Below are 19,807 nucleotides of genomic sequence, written 5' to 3'. Positions count from 1 at the left end.
TCCTCTCCACCTCCATCTCTGAGTGTGTGTGTCTGTGTGTGTGTGCGTGAGCAACAAATCGTTACCAATTTCGAGTCTTTCGCCATTACTGGAGCGAATATTTCTCTCATTAAAGAGGTGAAATGGAGGGAGCGTTAAACGAGTGTAACGGCGACAGATCAGGCTGTTCTTTTCTCTGCGTCCCCCCCCCCCACCCACCCTCCCTCCACCCCAATCCCTCTCACACACTCACCCCGCCCCCCATCGCCTCAGAAAGTTATCCACTGTAGCCAATTAGCATGACTGCTCTGTCTAGCGTTAGCCCCCCTCGTCCGTACCCAGCCCTCGCTCTCATTATCGCCTTTTTTCCTCTCTCTTTCTCCCCTATCCTCCTCCAGCTCTTCTTCCCATTCTCTCTCTTTCTCATTAGGGCTGCGTCGCAACGCAGTGAATCATAATAGGTGCTTCGCACTGTGAAATGGCTTAAGCTTTGTCTCGTCTCGCCGCTCGCAGCGGGAGAACGGGGTAAACAGACGATCCAATTCGCCTGAAAAGGCACAGACGCACACCGACGGACGCAATCCGGGCCGTCCATTAATCTGGCGTAAAGCAGCTTTAGAAGAAATCCCCGATATTTAGAGAGGGAGGAAGTGTGTGTGTGTGTGTAGGAGGAGGGGGGAGGGGGGCTAATCTGTGGGTGATGCTGCACAGGGCCGAGTACGATACACCGCTGATAAACAGATCAAGTCCCCCGCAAAGGAGAGAGGTTTTTCGGGGGGGGGGGGGGGTCAAAGACGGAGGAGGGGAAGAGAGAGCCAAAGGTAAATGTGATGGAGGGTAGACGGGGGCGAGAGGGAGAGGATGGATGGGCGAAGGCGTGGGGTGTGGTGCAGTGTGGGGCGGTGGAGACGGCGGCGGCGAGGCATATTCTAAGCCCTGAATGTAAATACGCATGAGGGGATTATCACAGAGTGCCAGGCGGCGCTTCTGGGGCTTTGTTTCTCTGTGACACCATGACGTCGGCTTTGTTTCCCTGACAGCAGACGTGTGTGTGTGTGTGTGTGTGTGTGCGTGTGTGTACACGTATCGTCATTTCGGGTGTTGCGCGTGACATCCAGGCATCTGTTTCCTGCCGGAAAAGGTTAATTACATCGCTGCCGCCCGACCGGACGTGCCGCGCATAATAGCATGCGCCTAATGAGACCTGTGTGTGTGTGTGTGTGTGTGTGTGTGTGTGTGTGTGCGTGTCGAAGTGTGTGTGTGTGTCCCAATGTGCAATCGGGGAAAAGGCAGTTCTACGGCAGCTGAATAGATCTCTTGGCCACTTGTTTCAGCTTTCGAAAGTCTATTGTTGCAGCCGAGGAGATACACAAGCACGCACCCGCACACGGCCGACAGCTGGAGGAGCGCCGCGCTGGCATTTACGGACAGACACTCCAGTCCCACCGGTGGGGAGGGGACATTAACGGATGGGCCCGCGTCGGTGTGTGTGTGTGTGTGTGTGTTTTCTGTAATTACTTGTCTGCCTATTGATGGGATGGAGACTCTACGGCATCAGAGGAGGGACGTCTCGCAAAGCCCTGTTGCTCACCCTGACCCCTTGACTCCTATCTTCACACTCCAGCTAAGCCGCTGATTGGACAGCTGCTTCGCTTTCGATCGGGCCCAGCTCAGGCGTGAAAGCCGAGACGGGGCTCCCGGCCCCTCCGCGGGTGACTTTGGAAAATTACTGTACACTTTTTTTTTTTTCTCCCCTCACTTGGCTGAAGTTCACTTGCTAAGTTGATCTGACACGAGCAGCTAGGTGAGCAGGCGAAATCAAGCTCTCGCGGAGCGGTGATTGCGGAGGCGATGGGAGGGACGCGACGACTGTGACCGAGGCTGAATAATGGATGTCTAGGGCCCCGTCGCCTCTTCACACCTTACACAGTACACCAGGTATGGTGAGAAAGGGATAAAACAGATTAGAAATGGGTTGGGTTTTTTTTTTTTTGGTCCCAGTTCGCTGCCAAGAGAAAATTAGAGTGCAGCAAGGACGGGTAAAGGGAATAAGCTCAGAGTTTACAGGCTTTCATTTTCGTGAGGGATATGGAGCACATGCAGCTGAAAAAATACATCAAACCTAAAGCCACAGAAACTGTTTTCCCTTTTCAAATTAAAATACATTTTCCGATGAAAGCCTGTGCCCGCTGAAGCCCCTTAACCGCCCCCGTTAAAGGATAAAACCCTGATGGAAGTGGGGACAGCGGCGCCGTCACACCACCGTCTCCTGATCCCTCCCTCGCTCCACCTTCTCACCCTCTTCCTCCTCTTCCAACACTCGCTCCTTTTTCTTCTTCCCCCGTCCGCGGCAGTAGCCGTTCAGGCCGCAGAAGCAGGCGCAGGTGAAGGGCATAGCCGATCGGGCTGTAGACCTGCGGGAGGGAGAGGGAGAGGAGGGGAGGGGGGAGAGAGAGGAGGGGAGGCGTTAGGACGGTACCTTCATCATCCGGCAAATCTGCCAGGACATCACACACACCGCTCGTGACACAAAACGGATATCTGGCCTCGGAGGAGGAGGAGGATATATTGAGGCCAATGAGTTTCCTGATCGAACTTTCAACTGAACAACTCGATGATGAAGAGATTCTGCTTCCTCCGGCTCCGTTTGAATCACTCACGGTTCGCCTGAAAGGCCCGAAGTTGAGAATGTGATCAAGTGGGCAAGCCGTTGCCGTGTCATGCCGTGCAGTGGATGCTTACGGCAACAACAAAAAAAAAAAGTGCCTCCCGGCATCGTGCAGCTGTCAATGTTCAGCACTGATCTCGTTATTGTACCAAAAGAAATCACCACCGAGAGGACTTTGGCTGGAAAAAGTTAACAACGTGTCTTTCTTGGACTTAAACTTGTTGACTACTTGTTCATTTATTTGAGATAGTTGTCTAATTATCATACTATTTTTTTAAAAAAAAGGTCACAGTGAATGTCAGGGAGGAAATCGTTAATTGTGTGCATCTTTGTATAATTTGTTTGGAACCGAAAAGGCAACAGCTATAGTTGCTGGAGGAGATGATATTTTACAATACTAGTTCCTTTTTTTTTTTACTGTTTTATGGGAACACAAACGTTTCTTGAAAATGTTAATATAAAATATGCTTTAGCTATACAAGACGTGGGCGTAATCACCGCGACGTCACCCATTGTTTTGTGGCCTGCACATTTCTACTTTTGGCAGTCGCCATCTTGGTTTTTAGCCGATGACATTTGTTTTTCTGCAACAAAACCTCACTAATCATAATCTTTACCTTCTGCAAGATAATCAATGCAATAGAATCTTAAGCTCACGAGCTGGAGGTTTTGTCGAATATTAAAAAAAAAATGCTTTTTTTATATGAGTTATTATTCTCGTGAATATACATGACGTTTACTTCTGGATGCGTGAGCGTTTAAATTTAACTACAGGTGACATTATTTCTAAAAAAGTATGTGCTAAACCGCTCATGGCTACATGGTCAGGAACTTACACTCAGGCCTACAGCTGGAAAACTGTTGTGATCCACCAAATATATAGTGGACAGCTGTCGATAATGCTCAAGGCTGCACGTGTGTGTGTGTGTGTGTGTGTGTGTGTGTGTGTGTGTGTGAGTGTGTGTGTGTGTGTGTGTGTGTGTCTTTGATGTTTTTTGCAGCACTCAGCAGAAAAAAAGAAGAAAAACTCAATAATGAGAAAGTTACTGCGGTCTAGTCAATAGGTCAGTCAACACACGTCGCACATACACTGCGGTAAAGACTGGCCCGGTGGTCTATTGAACGCTGTCACTCACTGAGGGGACACACACACACACACACACACACACACAGGCATTACGCCTCTACTTACCCACCCATATTTGCGCTTTAGCTACTCTCTCTCCTTCCTTCTCTCTCTCTCTCACACACACACACACACACACAGCCAGAAGTAGTCTTCAGGCTCACCAAATTCCCAACGTTAACACTTTTTTTCAACCATGGCGCGCTCGCAGCCAATCGTGAACGGGCACGGAGATTAGAAGACGCGAGGTGAAACTGAGAGCTTCATTAAATACCAACCTGAGTCAGCAGCACTGGCAGGTCTGGCCGGAGAGTGTGTACCAAGTGTGTGTGCGTGTGTGTAATGCAAGTGGGAGAGAGTGGGTGACAAAAAGCACAGACCAAACATAAAGTGTGTGTGTGTGTGTGTGTGTGGTTTTAGGGATTGATGTGTGCTTCAACCTGTCTCATATGGGGGGCAATTAGCTGAGCAAGACTCCGGGCTGCCTGCAAGCGGGGAAAAAAATGCCTCAGGCCATGTGTGTGTGTGTGTGTGCATGTGTATGTGTGTGTGTGTGTGTGTATATGGATGTGTACATATATATATTAAACCTCCATCCGCTCTTCTCTAATCCTTCCTCTGTCGTTTTGGATATCCATCTAATTCCTGTCTGCAGATCTCCCACTCTGTATCCAATGGCTTTAGACCCTATGTGACACGCCAGAGAAAATCACATAGGAATAGAAAGCCATAAAACACAGCAGCGAGCCAGTCAACCCGACAGCAGGAGTAAACTTTTTCCAGGAGTGCGCGCCGCTCTCGCTCCGCGCCTTTAACACCCTCAGCTTGTCTGACAGCTTAACAAGGCCCCATAGAGGATTTACAACAGTGCTGAAGACACACTCGTCTCCCGCACGTCCTCCATTCCCTCCGTGCTCTCCTCACTCGCCCCGCTTTCCCCCCCTTTCTTCCCTCCTTCCTTTCTTTCTTTCTTTCTGTCCGTCGCTGTCCATCGGCAAGAGTCGGTGGCATCTTCTTTGGCTGGGTGCGTAATTACTCGGAGTTCTTTCACAGGCGATCACAGAGATGAGACGGATGAAAAACGCAGCCGGCAGACCCCCTCTGAATTATAAACTGGCAAAAAAAATGAATAAAAAAGGGATGAGTCAACGTTAACGGAGAGGACGAGGGAGGCAAAACGGCCCACGTGCGTCCAGAAATAAGCATTTATGGAAAAGAGAAGTTCATAAATGAGCCGTCCATGGTGGAACCCAAACTGGGGTTGGACTGCTTTTTTTTTTTTTTTTTTAAGATGAAATATGGATTTTTGTTAATTGAACACTTTGATTAAAGTTAACTTGTAAATTATGAATTTCAAGGTAGTGATGTCTCCTAGTATCCCCGTCACTGAATCATTGGTTGGCTTCTTCTGCACCATTAAGCTCTAATTAATCCATTATAATGACCAATTTTGAGGGTTTAAAATTATATTACTTCAAAAGATGAAAATAAATAGATAACCATTTAAGTTATTAAAATGATAACAATGAAAAGGAAACACGTCTATAGTATTAACCATATCATAACGCGCATGTATTTAACAACACATGCAAAAAGTAAAAAAAAAGAAGTAAAATCTTCATTCGGGCTGCAACAACGAATTGATAAAATCGATAAAAATCGATTATTAAAAAAGTTGGCCACGAATTTCATAATCGATTCGTTGTGTCGCGCAATTATTACGTCTCTCAATAAGTCGCGAGGATGTTTGAGTATTGAACAAAACAGTCGAGCGGAGCAGAGCGGACTGGAGGTCCAGGAGCTTCTGCAGCGCGTTGTATCTCTCGTGTGTCACTGCATAGTCGCGTTGTGTGTACGATAACTTAGCAGCTAGGCTAACTGTTGCGTTAGCTCGCTAGCTAGTCGTTCATTCTCCGTGTTTGAGCTGTTGGGTTTCTTTGTCTTTGTATTAAAATACAGCGGTGGCTTCAAGAGAAGCAACGCGTGAACATCTCTGAGGTGCAGAACACCGACCTGCGTTCAACAGTCTGATATAATGAGGCTTCATGCAGAGGAAGTGCTGCTGGGATTTGTAGTTCGATATCTAATTAACAACCTTTGCTGAGGTAAAGTGCAGTATGTAAGTTATCCGTTGATACATTCAGTGTTTACTTCTGGAATATCATCTCTTGTTCTCTGAGTTCTGAGTATGCGTCTGTGAGTGTGCGTTTGTGAGTGTGTCTGTGAGTGTGCGTCTGTGCATGTGCACGTGTGTGTGTGCGTTTGTGAGTGTGTCTGTGAGTGTGCATCTGTGCATGTGCACGTGTGTGTGTGTGTCTGTTAGTGTGCATGTCTGTGAGTCTGTGTGTGTCTGTGCATGTGCATGTGTGTGTGTCTGTTAGTGTGCATGTCTGTGAGTCTGTGTGTGTGTGTGCATGTGTGTGAGTGTGTGTGTCTGTTAGTGGAGAGAACAAGTTCTGACAAATCCTGTTACGTTTTCTGATTTGTATTTCTTTTTCTTTTTTTAATTCTTTATTGTTAACATTTGTTGCACTGTACATTTGCACGGTCAGTTCTGTTTTTGTAATAAAAGGTTGCAAATCCGGTTAATTGGAAAAAAAATAATCGACCGATTAATCGAGTATTAAAACAATCATGAGTTGCAGCCCTAATCTTCATATAAAAAATGTATAATTCAAAGTACAATTGTCTTTTCTTCCTGTAAAACAAAGTATGACGTGTGCTTACCTACGCTAGCACCGACCAATTCTAACTAATAACGTCATGACGTCTGTCCATCAATCTACTTCAATGGATTTGTGGACATCTCTTACACGATGTAAGTCCTGGGTAAAAGTGTTTAATGGCCCAACAGCATTATGTGACGGACCGGCACTTTTAACCTTTGAGACCCGCTAGCTTGTTTCCCCCCGGTGAAAGTCTTTGTGCGAAGCTAAGCTAAACTAGCCGCTGACTAAAGCGTCCTGTTTTACGTATGAATATGGTATGGACAATCACCTTCAAGGTTGCAAATAACGGAGCGTTTTGTCTGCGTCAGGTGAACAAAGGGCGACTTTACAGTTCGTAGGGGAATCCCTGCTTTCCGGTAGAGACCGGTCCAGCAACAGGCATGGGGGGGATGGGCAGTCAGAGGGCGGGAAAGACATGTAGAGATGAGAGGAAAGGAGATAAAAGAGCAGGGTTTAAGAGTGAAGCGGGACGGGCCCTCGGAGATATTTCGAGGATTAATGTCAAAGTCGTCTATCCTTGTTTTAGTCACTCGTTCTCCAAGCTCGTTTCCCCGTGAAAACTTGCCATGCTTCCGCGATATGCGTGTGTTTGTTTCTGTCTGCGCGTTGTGTGCCTAAGCTGATTCGTGTCTTATCGAGATCCTCTGTGGAAACAGACAATGTGGTTTATTTGTTATCGCCTTGTTTGGACGCCGAGATAAGGCGATCGGCATTGGCGGTCGAGCGAGCGGCAACGTACGTGTGCGCACAGTCGAACTGTGAGCATGTGTGTGTGTGTGTGTGTGTGTGCAGAGCAACAGATACGCTCAGTGTTGTGCCTTTTAAATTTGAGTGACAGAATTCCTAATGCTGATCCCGACGGTCAACAGCCCAGAGACGTTCCACTGAAAGCTTATTAAACTGTATCCATTATTTATACCGTGCCAGGCACACACACACACACACACACACACACACACACACACAAACCCTGTACATGAATGTTATTCATGATGATATGTGCATAGCTTCTACTCATGGACTGTCACTAGCCACTGAGAAAACCTCCTGTCGAGAACATCACTCGTCATGGGAGCGACAGGACGCTCTTACTGGTGAGAAAAAATAGCCGGCCTTGACGATTCCCAAATCCAAAATCTAAAAGCACTCGCTCACGTCCCCCCCCCCCCCCCCCAGGTCATTAAATGCTAAAGAGGCACATTGGAGTTTACACAATTCACATCATCCTTTATGAAAACTGTAAAAAGACATGGTTGGCTTTACTTACATCTCGCATTTGCTGCGTAGCTGCAGCAATCCTGCACCTTTCCACTGCGTGGCCCCACGCGAGCCATTTCACTGCCACCTATCTGATCGAGTCGGGCATACAGATCGTCTCCCCCTCTTCATTTCCTGTCCCCGTGTCCGTCTCTCCTGGCTTTGAGCCCCACTTACACTCTCTTTGCCGCCGCGTAGCCATTAAACACCGCCCGTGCACCCTGGATTCCTACACCGGTTCCCATACCCCGCACAAAGCCTTCACCTGTATCTGTAGCATTCTTGTCGCCCCCCTCCCAACCCTCCCCCACCCCTACCACATCGTTCTACCCGCCCATCCAACTCTCTTCTGTTCCCCTCCCCATGTCCCTCACTCCCTTGGTCCAACACAAAATGCCCTCTGTCCTGCTCTCAGGTAAAAACTTCCCAACTCCCCCGCCCCCCAAGTGTAGATAACCGAGAGGGCTTGGAAAAAACTAAACAGGGAACTGTTTCTGTTGTTCCAACACAAAGACGCCAACAGTGGGTGGGATGAGGAGCGAGGGAAAGATGGATATAGAAAGAGAGATAATGCAAAGAGAGGAGAAAGTCACCGGGTAAAAACTGATAAGGTGATAAAGGAGGTAAAGCAGGAACAGTGGACAGAGATTGAATGACGTCCTGTCAGGCTTAGGAATTTGAATAGTGTGTGTGTGTGTGTGTGTGTGTGTGCAGGTTTAGGTACACTGCAGAGCGTTGGGAGTCTCAGTCTGTCCTCAAGGCTAACTGTCTCCCAGTCCTTGTGAACAAAGAGCCTATTGACTCACAGTAACACACAGGAGCTTTCTATCGTCTCCACAGGCCAGTGCTTTGTGCTTGTCCCTTTCTACACACACACACACACACAAACGCACACACACACATATGCACCCACACCAACATACACTCCACCTGCGCCTAGATATATCTCCCATCTCGTGCGATACTCAGTCCATTTTGTCCGGTGCAATGGAAAAATACCTTTCTTTTTTTTTTTCACTCGCTAGTAATGAAGTGGGGAAAAAAAACCCTGCATGAGATGATTTGACAACTTCCCGCTGCAAATCAGGTTCTTTTGACAGATTTTTATGAATCAAGTAGCATTTACACAACACTTTGTGGAGTGGCTCTCCTCATAAAATGCTGTTTTATTTACCAGACAGGGAAGTAAAATCATCTGGTGCAAATGTGATTTAGTTGAGCTTGTGAAAAGTATTTGAAGACTCTGTAATAGATGCAACGTAAATGTGATGGTAATAGTTCAGGTGCAGCAATCAGGACCGGAGACCTTTGCATCGCCATGGTAATGCATTTACAACAACAAATCAGAGGAGAAATGGGCCGGCCAGTAACGAGTGACGTCAAATTAAACTGAGCTAACGGTGCAGCGTTGCATTGAGTTACATCAGGATGCGTTCAAGCTCTATCCAGGAAAGGCTGGGAGAGGAGGTAAAGTGTCATATGTTCAAATTGAATGTTGTAAAAGAAACTCAAAGCATATCATAAGGGAGAAATAATATATTCATGAAAACAATATCCAAACAGTAATAAAGGAGTGTATGTTGGGCTTTATTGTTTTTGACCGTGCTATTGAAATGAGTTTGGAGCGCCATTGCGACAAATGCCAATGACACTTCATTCCCATTCATTCGCTCCCAGAGTCAAGGGTGGACGTCTTCCAATTGCTTCTTTTATCCGAAAAGACCTAAAAAAGGTTTGATTAGCCATCGTACAAAACCAAAAAAAACACAGCAAATACCATTTTTGGGGACTCGAACCCAGCAAATGTTTTTGGAAATGCTTTAGATTAGACTTCTGCCGATTGACTAAGTGATTCATCCAGTGATTGTTGCAGCATTAAAAACCAGCTGGATCGTACTTCCATTGGTTGAGTGGTTCAACAACCATTGCAATAAAAATAATACATAAAATGCATTATTTTAATGAAATAATTTGTCAAAGAACTGTGGACGTCGAGGACAACCTTCGTTTCGAAGCCTTGAGTTCGACAAATTTGCCGTTGCTATCTCGGCTTACGGCAGTCACAATGTCATTTTGTTCCGCTAACAATGAGCGGAAGTTACTGTATTGGGAAAGCGGCGTGGCGTAGAATCAAAGTATAAAGCTCTGGTAGCGGCAGCGCCCTGTCAATCAGAGCAAGCCTCTTTTTTATGGACTATTTTAGTCTGATTAGACATCATGCTGTATTGAAGAAGACTTGAAACGAGAGATTGAGGCCATAAACTCATGGTTACAATGTTTACTGAGGGAATACATCAAGAGAGAAGTGGAGTCATTTTCTCCTAGACTTCTATACAACCAGACTTCTTCTTGCAATCGGAGGAGTCGACCCCTGCTGGCCATTAGGGAGAATGCAGGTTTTAAGACTCTTCAACGTTGACTTTACTCGGCAGAACCAGCGGCCCGGTTACACTGGAATAGTTTGCTCTAATCGTCCCTCGAGGCTGTGGACAAACTTTGTGTTGTCTGTTGGCGTTCATCTAGAGGTACATTAATTATAACCTCCAGGTTCCCAGTGCGAAATGGGGCCTAACGAGGCCCCCCGGGGTGCAAAGAGCGAGCGGATTAAAAGGTCTCGCCAGCACTACAACGGGCTGGCTAACCATTGAGTGCTCCTCCATGAAGTTATGAATGTGCTGAATAATAATGCTGTGAGGTATTCGCAGGAGCCTGAGAGCTGTGTGAGAGAGAGTAACAGACAGCGAGCCAGAGTGTGTGCGAGTGCAAGTGTGTGTGTGTGTGCGTATGTGCGTATGTGTGTGGTGCAGCCGAGAGATTTCTCGCCTCAGCTGGTTGGACAGATTACCTGAAACTGAGAGGAGAAATGAAATATATATAGCGAGCGAGAAGGAAAGTACGAGAATCGACGACAGAAAGGTCACAGTGATCTCAAAGCAGAGAGGGAGAGGAGAGAGACAGTTGGAAACACAGAAAGGGAGCAAGGGGGTATGGAGAGAATACCAGAATAGGTGGAGCTCGAAAGAACATTTGAAAAAAAAAAAAAAACCCACTTGATTCGGCCTCAGTCCCTGATGCGCTTCGGCTGCACTTCCAGCACAACTAGGACTGTGGATTTCCCCGTTTACGACTTAAAGCCGGGTTTATTTCTGCCGTCGCTGGGCACAAATTCCAGAAGAGACGCATTGGCAACAATTCTCTTTGTTGCAAAGCCACTTGAAAATAAAAGGAAGGCACGCTTCAGAAAGAGAGAAGATGTTTGCAAGCAAGCGTTGCCCCTTGGATCACAGTGTGTCACCGCAAAGACCAACAAGCCACTGTGCGAAGGACGATGTGTGAAATGAATGACGAGAACTTGCACGAGCTTGACTCGTCCTCCCCAATTATTGTATACGCAATTTCATATAAAGTCGCATTAACTTGCTCCGGGTGCCATGTTGAAAATCAGAACCAATCCTTTTGAGCACCCTGGAAAGAAAGAAACAAAAACCAGTGAGGAGCAGCGGGTAAAAAAAAAGAAGAAGGAGAGAGAGAAAAGACAGAGGGAGAGGCACCCTGTCCCAGATATCTGCCGGCGAGCCGCTCACAATCCAGACACGGCGGCGAGCGCGGGAGAGGAGACGGGTAGAGGGGGAGAAAGAGAACGCAACGAGGGACAGAAAGTCAGGCCAGAGAAAAGGATTAGAGATCAAAGAAAGCCACCGGCCATTCTGAAAGCCCCCCCCCCCCCCCCCACACAGACAGACAGACACACACACGCACACACACACACATAGAGAGGAGGAGAAAATGAGGGAGATTAGAGTTTTTCCATGGGGTTAATCATTTACCTTCCTCTTTGCCAGCAGCACCTTGGCTGTGAGAACGAGCGCCTCTTATGCATAAATCCATTTGCATTAGCCGCAGTGTAAATGTTGAGGGGGCAAACACACACACACACACACACACACACACACACATTGATTGATTACGGTGGCGTAATGAGAATTATGTGCCAGTCTAACTTTCTAATTGGTTTCATAGCTCCCCCTTCAGGATACTTTAAAAAAACACAACATGACATCCCCCCCCTCCTCCCCCACATACACAGAAAGTCCCAGGCTGGAACCTCGAGTTCTGAAAAGCTTTTAGTTCCCGCGTAACCTCTGTCTCCCTCTGCTCTCGACGAGTCGACAATGAAGAGAGGCACAACGGGCTGGAGACACCAATTAAGCCGTCGAACGGCAGCGCAACAATCTTCGGCACGCCTCCGCTTCCCAGAGGTGGATGGCAGGGGGGGGGAGGAAGAGGAAGAAGAGGAGAAGGAGAAGAACAACTTTGCAAGGGCTCACATCCAATCAGGGAATCCTCCTCCTCGATCACACTGTGTGCAGAGAATCACGCGCACAAATGCACTAACTCACAAACGCACACATCTCCCACCGCCAGAGGCTTGACCTCCACGGGCTGCTCTCTCTCGCTCCTCGGCGTCCCATCGCCCTCCCACCGGCTGACCTGATTGGCTAATGACGGCTCATTTATCTTGATGCAGCACCTGCAGTGTCTACGAGGCGCATGTGTGTGTGTGTGTGTGTGTTGGAAAGCGTCGGTTTGTGTGCAGACACACACTGTATAGCTCATCCCTGCTAGACTAGCTGTGTGTACGCCAGCGCTGCCCTTTACTGCAACAGCTTGCACACACTGGTTCACCTCTGGGGAAATGAAGGAGAGGAGGAGGGGGAGAGGAAGAGGAGGGAGACAATGATGAAGCAGGAAGGGGAGGGGGGCAGAGGTATGGAAGGAGAAGAGTAATAGGAGGTGGGGGAAAAAAGAAGAAAGAGCAACAAAAAAAAGAGAGAGAAGATGAAGAATGATGAGATGAGGATGATCAAAAGAAAGGAAATAGATAAAAGGGGGAAATAACACCAGAGGAGAGAACGGAGGAGGGAGTTCAAATGAAGGGGAAGTGGGATTGACGCAACTTTTATTCACTCACAGCCAACACGTCTTTAATTACCACAGCTGGAACCAAAATGTGTGTGTGGATGGAGGTTTCTGATATGTGTTTTACACGGCAGTCATTAATAAGTCAGGCCATGTCAAAAGAACACGCCCAGCATCCCCAGCATCCGCGGATTAACCAGATCAAATGATATTACGACATAATCACGTTCCCTTTCTTCAGCCGCTCCACTTCACATTTGTCGCAGGAACTCTTTTGGTTTTTGATTAAGTTCCACACAATAGGAGTGCTCACATGCCAACTAATCGTAAGCAAGTCATAAGCAATTCCAGTGTTATTACTTCAAACTAAACCACTCAATATGCAAATGCCTCGAAAAACAACCCATTTGATCGTTTCCAAAAAGGATGATATTATAACCCGTTGTCCTACAAAAAAATGTGGAAACATAAACTTGGACAAATACGCTGAAAGCAGGCGACACTTTTCCAGTGTGTGCCTTGTCATGTTCGATGTCCTCAACACACCAGAAAACAGGGATGTTACACAAGAGGAAGCAGCATGGAGGCCAGTGTGAAATGCTATGCTCTTATCTCTGTTACTTATTCTGTGGAATAGGTAAGTCAGGCGCAGCGGTTTTAACGTGTGTCGTAGCCATAGACTGCATACAAGTAGTGGACGTAGTCATTATGACGTCACCCATGGGTTTGTGGTCCGCCGCAATGAAGCCTCCAGTTCCTCGCTGTCCGTCGGTGGCCGTCACCACGGTTGTTGTTTTTTTTTGCAACCGACAAGCAGAAGTTACCATGTTTGTGGAGAGGGGGGGGGGGGGGGGGCGTCGATGGTCCATTTCACCGTAATTTACTATCGACGTCACCGTATTGGTTTGTGGGCGGCCGTTTTGATGCCGTGAGTTCGGCAATACCGTTGTTGCCAGAGAGACCCCGCCCTAAAGCATACTCCGCTTCGTGGTCTATTCCAGTGTGTTTCAACCTTTCTGGAGCCGCGGCACATTTTCTCCAATAAAATAAAAATCCCACGGCACAGCAACAACAAACTGTTACACTGTAGCATAGTACAACATCTGTCGGAGGCAATTCTTGCGCTACCTCCCGGCATGGAAGAGTATTTCATCACTAGGCCAGCCACTATATTGCAGACTCAGACGCTCAACAATGAAAAATAATACTAAATATTAATTTTTTGGGACCAATTCAAATATATTGGACATTTTCCCACAGCACACCTGACCATCTCTCCCGGCGCACTGGTGTGCCGCGGCACAGTGGTTGAAAATCACTGGTCTATTTGACTCAAGATATCAAAATCTAATAAATGATTATCATGGTGTATTGAAGAAGACTTGGAACGAGAGACTGAGACAGAAACTGACGTTGACAATGTTTACTGAGGGAATACATCAAGAGAGAAGTGGAGGTAGAGTTTCTCGTAGACGTCGATACAATCGGAGGAGTCGCCCCCTGATGGACAGTAGAGAGAATGCAAGTTTTAAGACACTGCAGAACCGGAGGTCGCCATCAATGACTTTTTCCTCATTGAACATATGTAGCGGTGAAACATTCCTAAACGATGGGTAACTGTCTGGAGCGACACAATTAAACCCCAAATTTCCAATGAACTGGATCTCAGTAGGTTGGAAAAACTACAACTGACTGCAGCTCCCGGTCATAGTTTAAAGAAACTAAAGTGTATTCAGTCTCCCGGGAGCAATTTCCTTCCCGAGCTCCTCACTTGGGATGTTTTTCTCGGCTCTGTAAGAACGTCAGTCTACTCCCACCGTTGCTCATTAGACAGGGAAGCCATTATTCGTGCGGCCACAGGAGGTTACTTGTCAGCAAAACGTGAGCATGGCTTGTTTTAAGTGTTCAGGCGGGGGACCCACACATTCCTACAGTATTGGCGCACTAATATGTGTAAAATGTCAAACGTAACCAATGGACGTTCCTGCAAGTTCACCCACTTATTTGTTGTCTTCTCACACTGCAGCTTGACTAAATGCATTGTTCATATAAGTGATAACTGCAAATCGCCTCACATGGTATGCCTCACTCATCCTTATCCCTTTCCCATCTCCTCCTCCTTTCCTCCTCCTCCTCCTCCTCCTCCTCTCCTCCCTGACTGCAGTGAGAGAAGGGTTTGCATGTATTATGTCTCGTTTTGTTCTTCGCTGTCGGCTCATTGTCAAATAAAAGAAGAAAGACAAAAAGATGAAGAGGGCGGTTAGCGAGGGAGACGGAGGGGAAGAGGAGGTAAAGGACGAGTGGGTCCCGATGTGACGTCCGTCCTGTCTGTAGGTAGATATCGAAGGCTTCACCCGCCTCTGCGAATCCCCCCCCCCCCCACCCTCCCTGCGTCTCCTCTCTTTGTGTGCCCCTTATCTTTTATTTCCTCTCTCAGGCCAGGTGCTGCTTATCCAGCTTTCAGCACACGCCGCCCTCCTCCTCCTCCTCCTCCTCCTCCACCTCCTCCTCCTCCTCCTCTTCCCATCCAGCTTTATCTCTCACACTGTCACCATGAAAACTCACACTTTGACATGCGAACAAACACATATTCCTCCTACCTGCCCTCCCCTTTCCACATCTCCATCTTTCAATCCCTCTGGAGGCAGCTCGCTGGCCGTGACCCAATCCTATTACTGCTCCGGAGTCAGCCCCCGACCACTGACAGACAGGTTGCACAGTGAGACAGACAGACAGACAGGTTGGGCAGACAGACAGGCTGCTGGGAGATCATCGACTCCAGATCTGTATCTTAACTCCAGTCTTAGGGGGGCTTAATCCGGCTGCTCGTCTCCGGAGCAGCCAGCTACCGTAGCAGCCGATAGCCGCGATACCCAAATCTATACAGCTCAAACTCTCCCGAAAATCTTTAGGAAGTCAAATTTCTATTAAGCATGCACTTTAAACTACTTTTCTTTATATATATATATATATATATATATATATATATATATATATATATATATATATATATTATGGCCATTTAAATTGATAAAGAAAACTCAAAAACATCCTCGCAAGCTGCATTGTTTTCAAAATCTCCCCGAAAAACCTGAGACGCTTCCTCATGTCCAGCATCAAGGCCAGCGTTTGTGTGGCTGTTCTCGTCTCAGCATTGCTAGTTATTAATCCCGTATACACGTCCTATAATCCCGCTGGAAAATTTGCAGCTAATCTTTGAACTTTTTTTTTTTTTTTTGGAGCGTAAGTGCGAGTGTGGCTGCTGGCTGCGTAGGGAGGGAGCGCGGTGAGGCTGCCGGAGCCGAGCTCTCCATCCTGATTTAGAATTAGATCTATTTCTGTTCACTCTCCAACCCCGCCGGGAAAAATTTAAATCTGCCATGGAATGTGTGCATATGTATGTGTATATGTGTGCGTGTGTGTGTGAATGAATGAGCGAGAGAGGGAGAGGGAAAGAGGAATCAGATGATTTAAATATGTATGTATATAAATATATATATATATATATACATACTGTATGTTGTTTGAGAACTTGCAATTGGTTCACGGCTTTGGCAGTGTGGCTGTCTGTTCGCAGGCATGCCAATTAAGTCACTGAAGTCAAATCAAACGGAATGAGAAAAGAGGAGGATAGAAGAAAAAAAAAGAAAGATGAAAAAGGGGAACAAAAAAAAAAAAAACTAAGCCAGGGAGTGTTTGCAGGCTCCATGTGAACTTGTAGGGGAGCGAGACTCAAGCCGTGGTCACCGGCGATTTGTAAGCAGAGCACGTACGAACTGAGCCAAGCTCACCCCTCTGGCTACACACACACACACACACACACACACACACACACACACACACACACACACACACACACACACGCTCACACACACTCACTCTCAAATCACACTCGCAGTCTGGACAAGCCTGAGCCACACATATTCATCTCCATGTCCGATCTTACAGCCGTTCAAATGTCACCGCCAGCACCTTTGACCCCTGTTAACACCAAACAACACACACACACACACACACACGCGCACACACACACACAGAGCGCGCCCACACTTTGAGCAAGTGTTAAAAACTGAAACCCAAAACAGGCTGTGACAGTGAACAAGTATGTTTTGACACGCACTCACCTCACCTTCAGTTGGACGGCGCTCCGCTACCGTCGTGGCGTAGAAATGACCGGCTGTGCCCTCCTCCCGTCCTCGTGCGGACACATGCACACGCGAGCGAGGTGTGTGTGTGTGTGTGCGTGTGTGTGTGCGTGCGTGCGTGCGTGAGGACAATGAGACTGGACTAGATGGAGCAGAGCAGCGGTAGTGGGAGGGAGATAGGGAGGGAGGAGGGAGGGAGATGTGTGGTTGGGCGGGAAGGTGGAAAGGAGAGAGAGAGAGAGAGAGAGAGAGAGAGAGAGAGAGAGAGAGAGAGAGAGAGAGAGAGAAAATAATGAAATACAGCAGAATTAAAAAAGAAAAAGAAGAAAAAAAATGTGAATGGGGTCCCACTGACGCAGGGTCCCCTCTTGTTCCATATGTGTGTGTGTGTGTGTGTGTGTGTGTGTGTGTGTGTGTGTGTGTGTGTGTGTGTGTGTGTGAAGGCTCTGGAGGGTCTCCTCTTCGTCACTTGGGACTTGGCGCTCTGCCCTCGGAGCAGTAAAGTGTAGCGAGAGCGGCTTTAACGTCTCCTTTCAGTGTCGATGTATGTGTCAGTGAACCAGCCGGCAGCGTTACGACGCAACCTCATGTCTCCTCGTTGCAGACGCTCCTCGAGCCTCCTCTTCGTCCTCCTCATCTCTGTCTCTCTCCCTCTCTCCAGGGAAATACCTCTGCCACTAATCTCTTCAAAGGTCTCTCAACCATTCAAGCTCCTCTCTCGCGCGCTCTCTTTTTTTTTTTTTTTCCTGTTTCCTCTCGCTGAGCTTTGCAGCAAGAGAACAAAGTCTCGCCGCGTCTCGAATTGGTTTTGTCGATAATTAAAAGCTTATTTCAGTGAAAAAACTGAATAAGGGATCGTTCAAATTTTTTAATAAAAAAGTGTCTTTTTTGCAAGAGTTGTGTTCAAGTTTGTGTTTGACAAGGAGGAAAGCAGGCCACTGGATTTTAGAAAAAAGACCAAGAGCAACAACACATTTGAGATAAAAATAGTAATATTAAAGTATGTCATGTGTATTTTAAGTCATATCCTTCCGCGCCAGAGATTTTTATTGTTGCCACAAAACTATTATGAACACAAATGACATTTTCCTTCATTGTTTATTTTGACTAAGTCCCACATACACCTGCAAATCCTATAAAAACTCACCGGGAGCATCGCATCTGGATTCATCCGCAACTGAAAATAGTCCCTAATCGAAGCATTGTCCCTGTTTTGCTACAAACGACAGTGCTGTTTAGGAACATAATTTACCTTTTTATCAGAAATTAAACTGAATATTTACATCTTCGTTTCGGGCTTGGAGAGCCTCGGATGTTAAAGACGTCGGAGATTGCTGAAACACATCTTTGGTTTTGCTCTTTTCATGGGATTCATTCATTAAAAAAACAAAAAAACAATAACGTATGATAACACCAGCCGTAGACGGCACAAACATTCAGCAAAGGAAACACACACACACACACACACACACACACACACAAACCCTGAGCTCCAGGTGTATGTGCCTGTTGGCGCGTAATTGTGTGTGTGTGTGAAGTGCCGTGCAGCCTCAATCCTCCGGCTCAGCCACGGAAAAGCCAACTCCACATCCAATTATTTGCTTCTCAAAGGCAGACAGATGGAGCGAGGGAGAAAAAAAAGAGAAAAAACAGAAAGCGTGATCGCGAGAGGGAGAGAGGGAGAGAGGGAGAGAGGGAGGCTCTTTGAGGGACTAGGGGGGAATTAATTAGAATGAAAAACGGAGGGAAGAGACTCTTCTCAGAGAATAGTTTTGCAAATTAGTCAAAAAGAAATCCCAAACAGAGCCTGTGGACACAACTCAGCAGAGAGAGAGAGAGAGAGAGAGGGAGGAAGAAAGAGAGACAGAGAGGGGTAGAAAGTGAGAGACAGACGGGAGATGAAAAGCAAAATGAAAATAAAACGCCAAAAGGAACAGAGGAGCTGAAGTTGTTTGATAAATGAATGGCATGTTCTATGTGTGTGTGTGTGTGTGTTTCTGGCTCTTTTAGGTGTGTCACCGTACCCTTCCCGAGGCGAGCGCTGTCCTCCTCAGTCCTCGTGTTCTTCTCCCGGTCCTCCTTCACCGTCACTTTTTCTTCTCCCTCCTCCTGCCCTCCGCTGTCCCGGGGTATTCCATCAAAGAAGTCGGGCTCGAGGTGGACGGAGGCACTGCTGCCGCGCTCCAAACGCACACTTCTCCTCTTTGACTTTTTTCTTCTCCGTTGCCTCGCTCGCTCTTTTGCACTCTTTCGTCGGCCGGAGCATTTGTCTTGTTCTCCCCGGCGGCGGTGACACACAGCGTAGGGGTGAGGACGGGGTGGTGGAGGAGAACAAGGAGGGGTGGAGAGAAAAAGACTGAGAGAGAGAGAGAGCAAACAAAACAGCAACAAAAAGAAGGGAAAAAAAGGAGGGAAAAGAGCAAGCGTAGGTAGATGGAGCGGAGAGCGGGGAGTGACGGGGAAGAGGCAGGTGGAATGGGTAGTGACACATCGCGGAGGTGTGTGTTTCTGCGTGTGTGCGAGTGTGTCAGAGCGCGGGGGCCGTCCTTCCAGCCGACACACCACCAACGAGAAGAGGTGGAGGAGGAATGGATGGGTGGAGGGAGCAATACAGCGAGTGCAGCACCTCCTCCCTTACACACGCACACACACACGCGCACACACACATTTGCATAGTTCATTATCATTCACTGCATCTCGCCTTGACACGCATGGCTAACCTACTCACGGAGCCGAACCCTCAACTGAATCCTAATGGAGGAGAAGGAGGGAGGAAGGAGGAAGAGGAGGAGGAGGAGGAGGGTGTATCGGGGCGAGCAGGTGTCCCCTCTGCGTCTATTGTCCCCCGTCAGTGTGTGTCTTCATGCGCGTGTGTGAGTGTATTCGGGTCCTTCCAGCGTGTGCTCATAAATGTGAGCGTTCTTTTTTGTGATAAAGTAGCTGAATTAAACGCACACTGTTCCAGACATGAGCTCCACTTTTT

General features: G+C 47.4%; 1 protein-coding gene across 1 annotated transcript; it reads right to left on the bottom strand.

Moving 5' to 3' along the window:
• Nucleotides 1-250: 250 nt before the first annotated feature.
• Nucleotides 251-15,551, bottom strand: LOC137795873 (uncharacterized). The gene is made up of 2 exons (XM_068593413.1): nucleotides 15,280-15,551; nucleotides 251-2,393 (listed from the first exon to the last, which is right to left on the bottom strand). The coding sequence occupies exons 1-2, from the start codon at nucleotides 15,303-15,305 to the stop codon at nucleotides 2,234-2,236; spliced, it is 186 nt and encodes a 61-aa protein (XP_068449514.1). The 5' UTR covers nucleotides 15,306-15,551; the 3' UTR covers nucleotides 251-2,233.
• Nucleotides 15,552-19,807: the final 4,256 nt, after the last annotated feature.

This window comes from Clinocottus analis, unplaced genomic scaffold (assembly GCF_023055335.1).
Source record: "Clinocottus analis isolate CAN_PGR_092001 unplaced genomic scaffold, fCliAna1.0.p SCAF_3, whole genome shotgun sequence".
Taxonomy (NCBI): Eukaryota; Metazoa; Chordata; class Actinopteri; order Perciformes; family Cottidae; genus Clinocottus; species Clinocottus analis.
This window is presented reverse-complemented; position numbering and strand designations above follow the sequence as displayed.

Excerpts from the sequence above, each read along its gene's own strand:
- LOC137795873 (XM_068593413.1), bottom strand. The coding sequence starts at position 15,305 with ATGGAGATGTGGAAAGGGGAGGGCAG. Across the intron at positions 2,394-15,279 it reads ATGTGGAAAGGGGAGGGCAG|GTCTACAGCCCGATCGGCTA; the intron begins GTAGGAGGAATA and ends TCCCTCCCGCAG.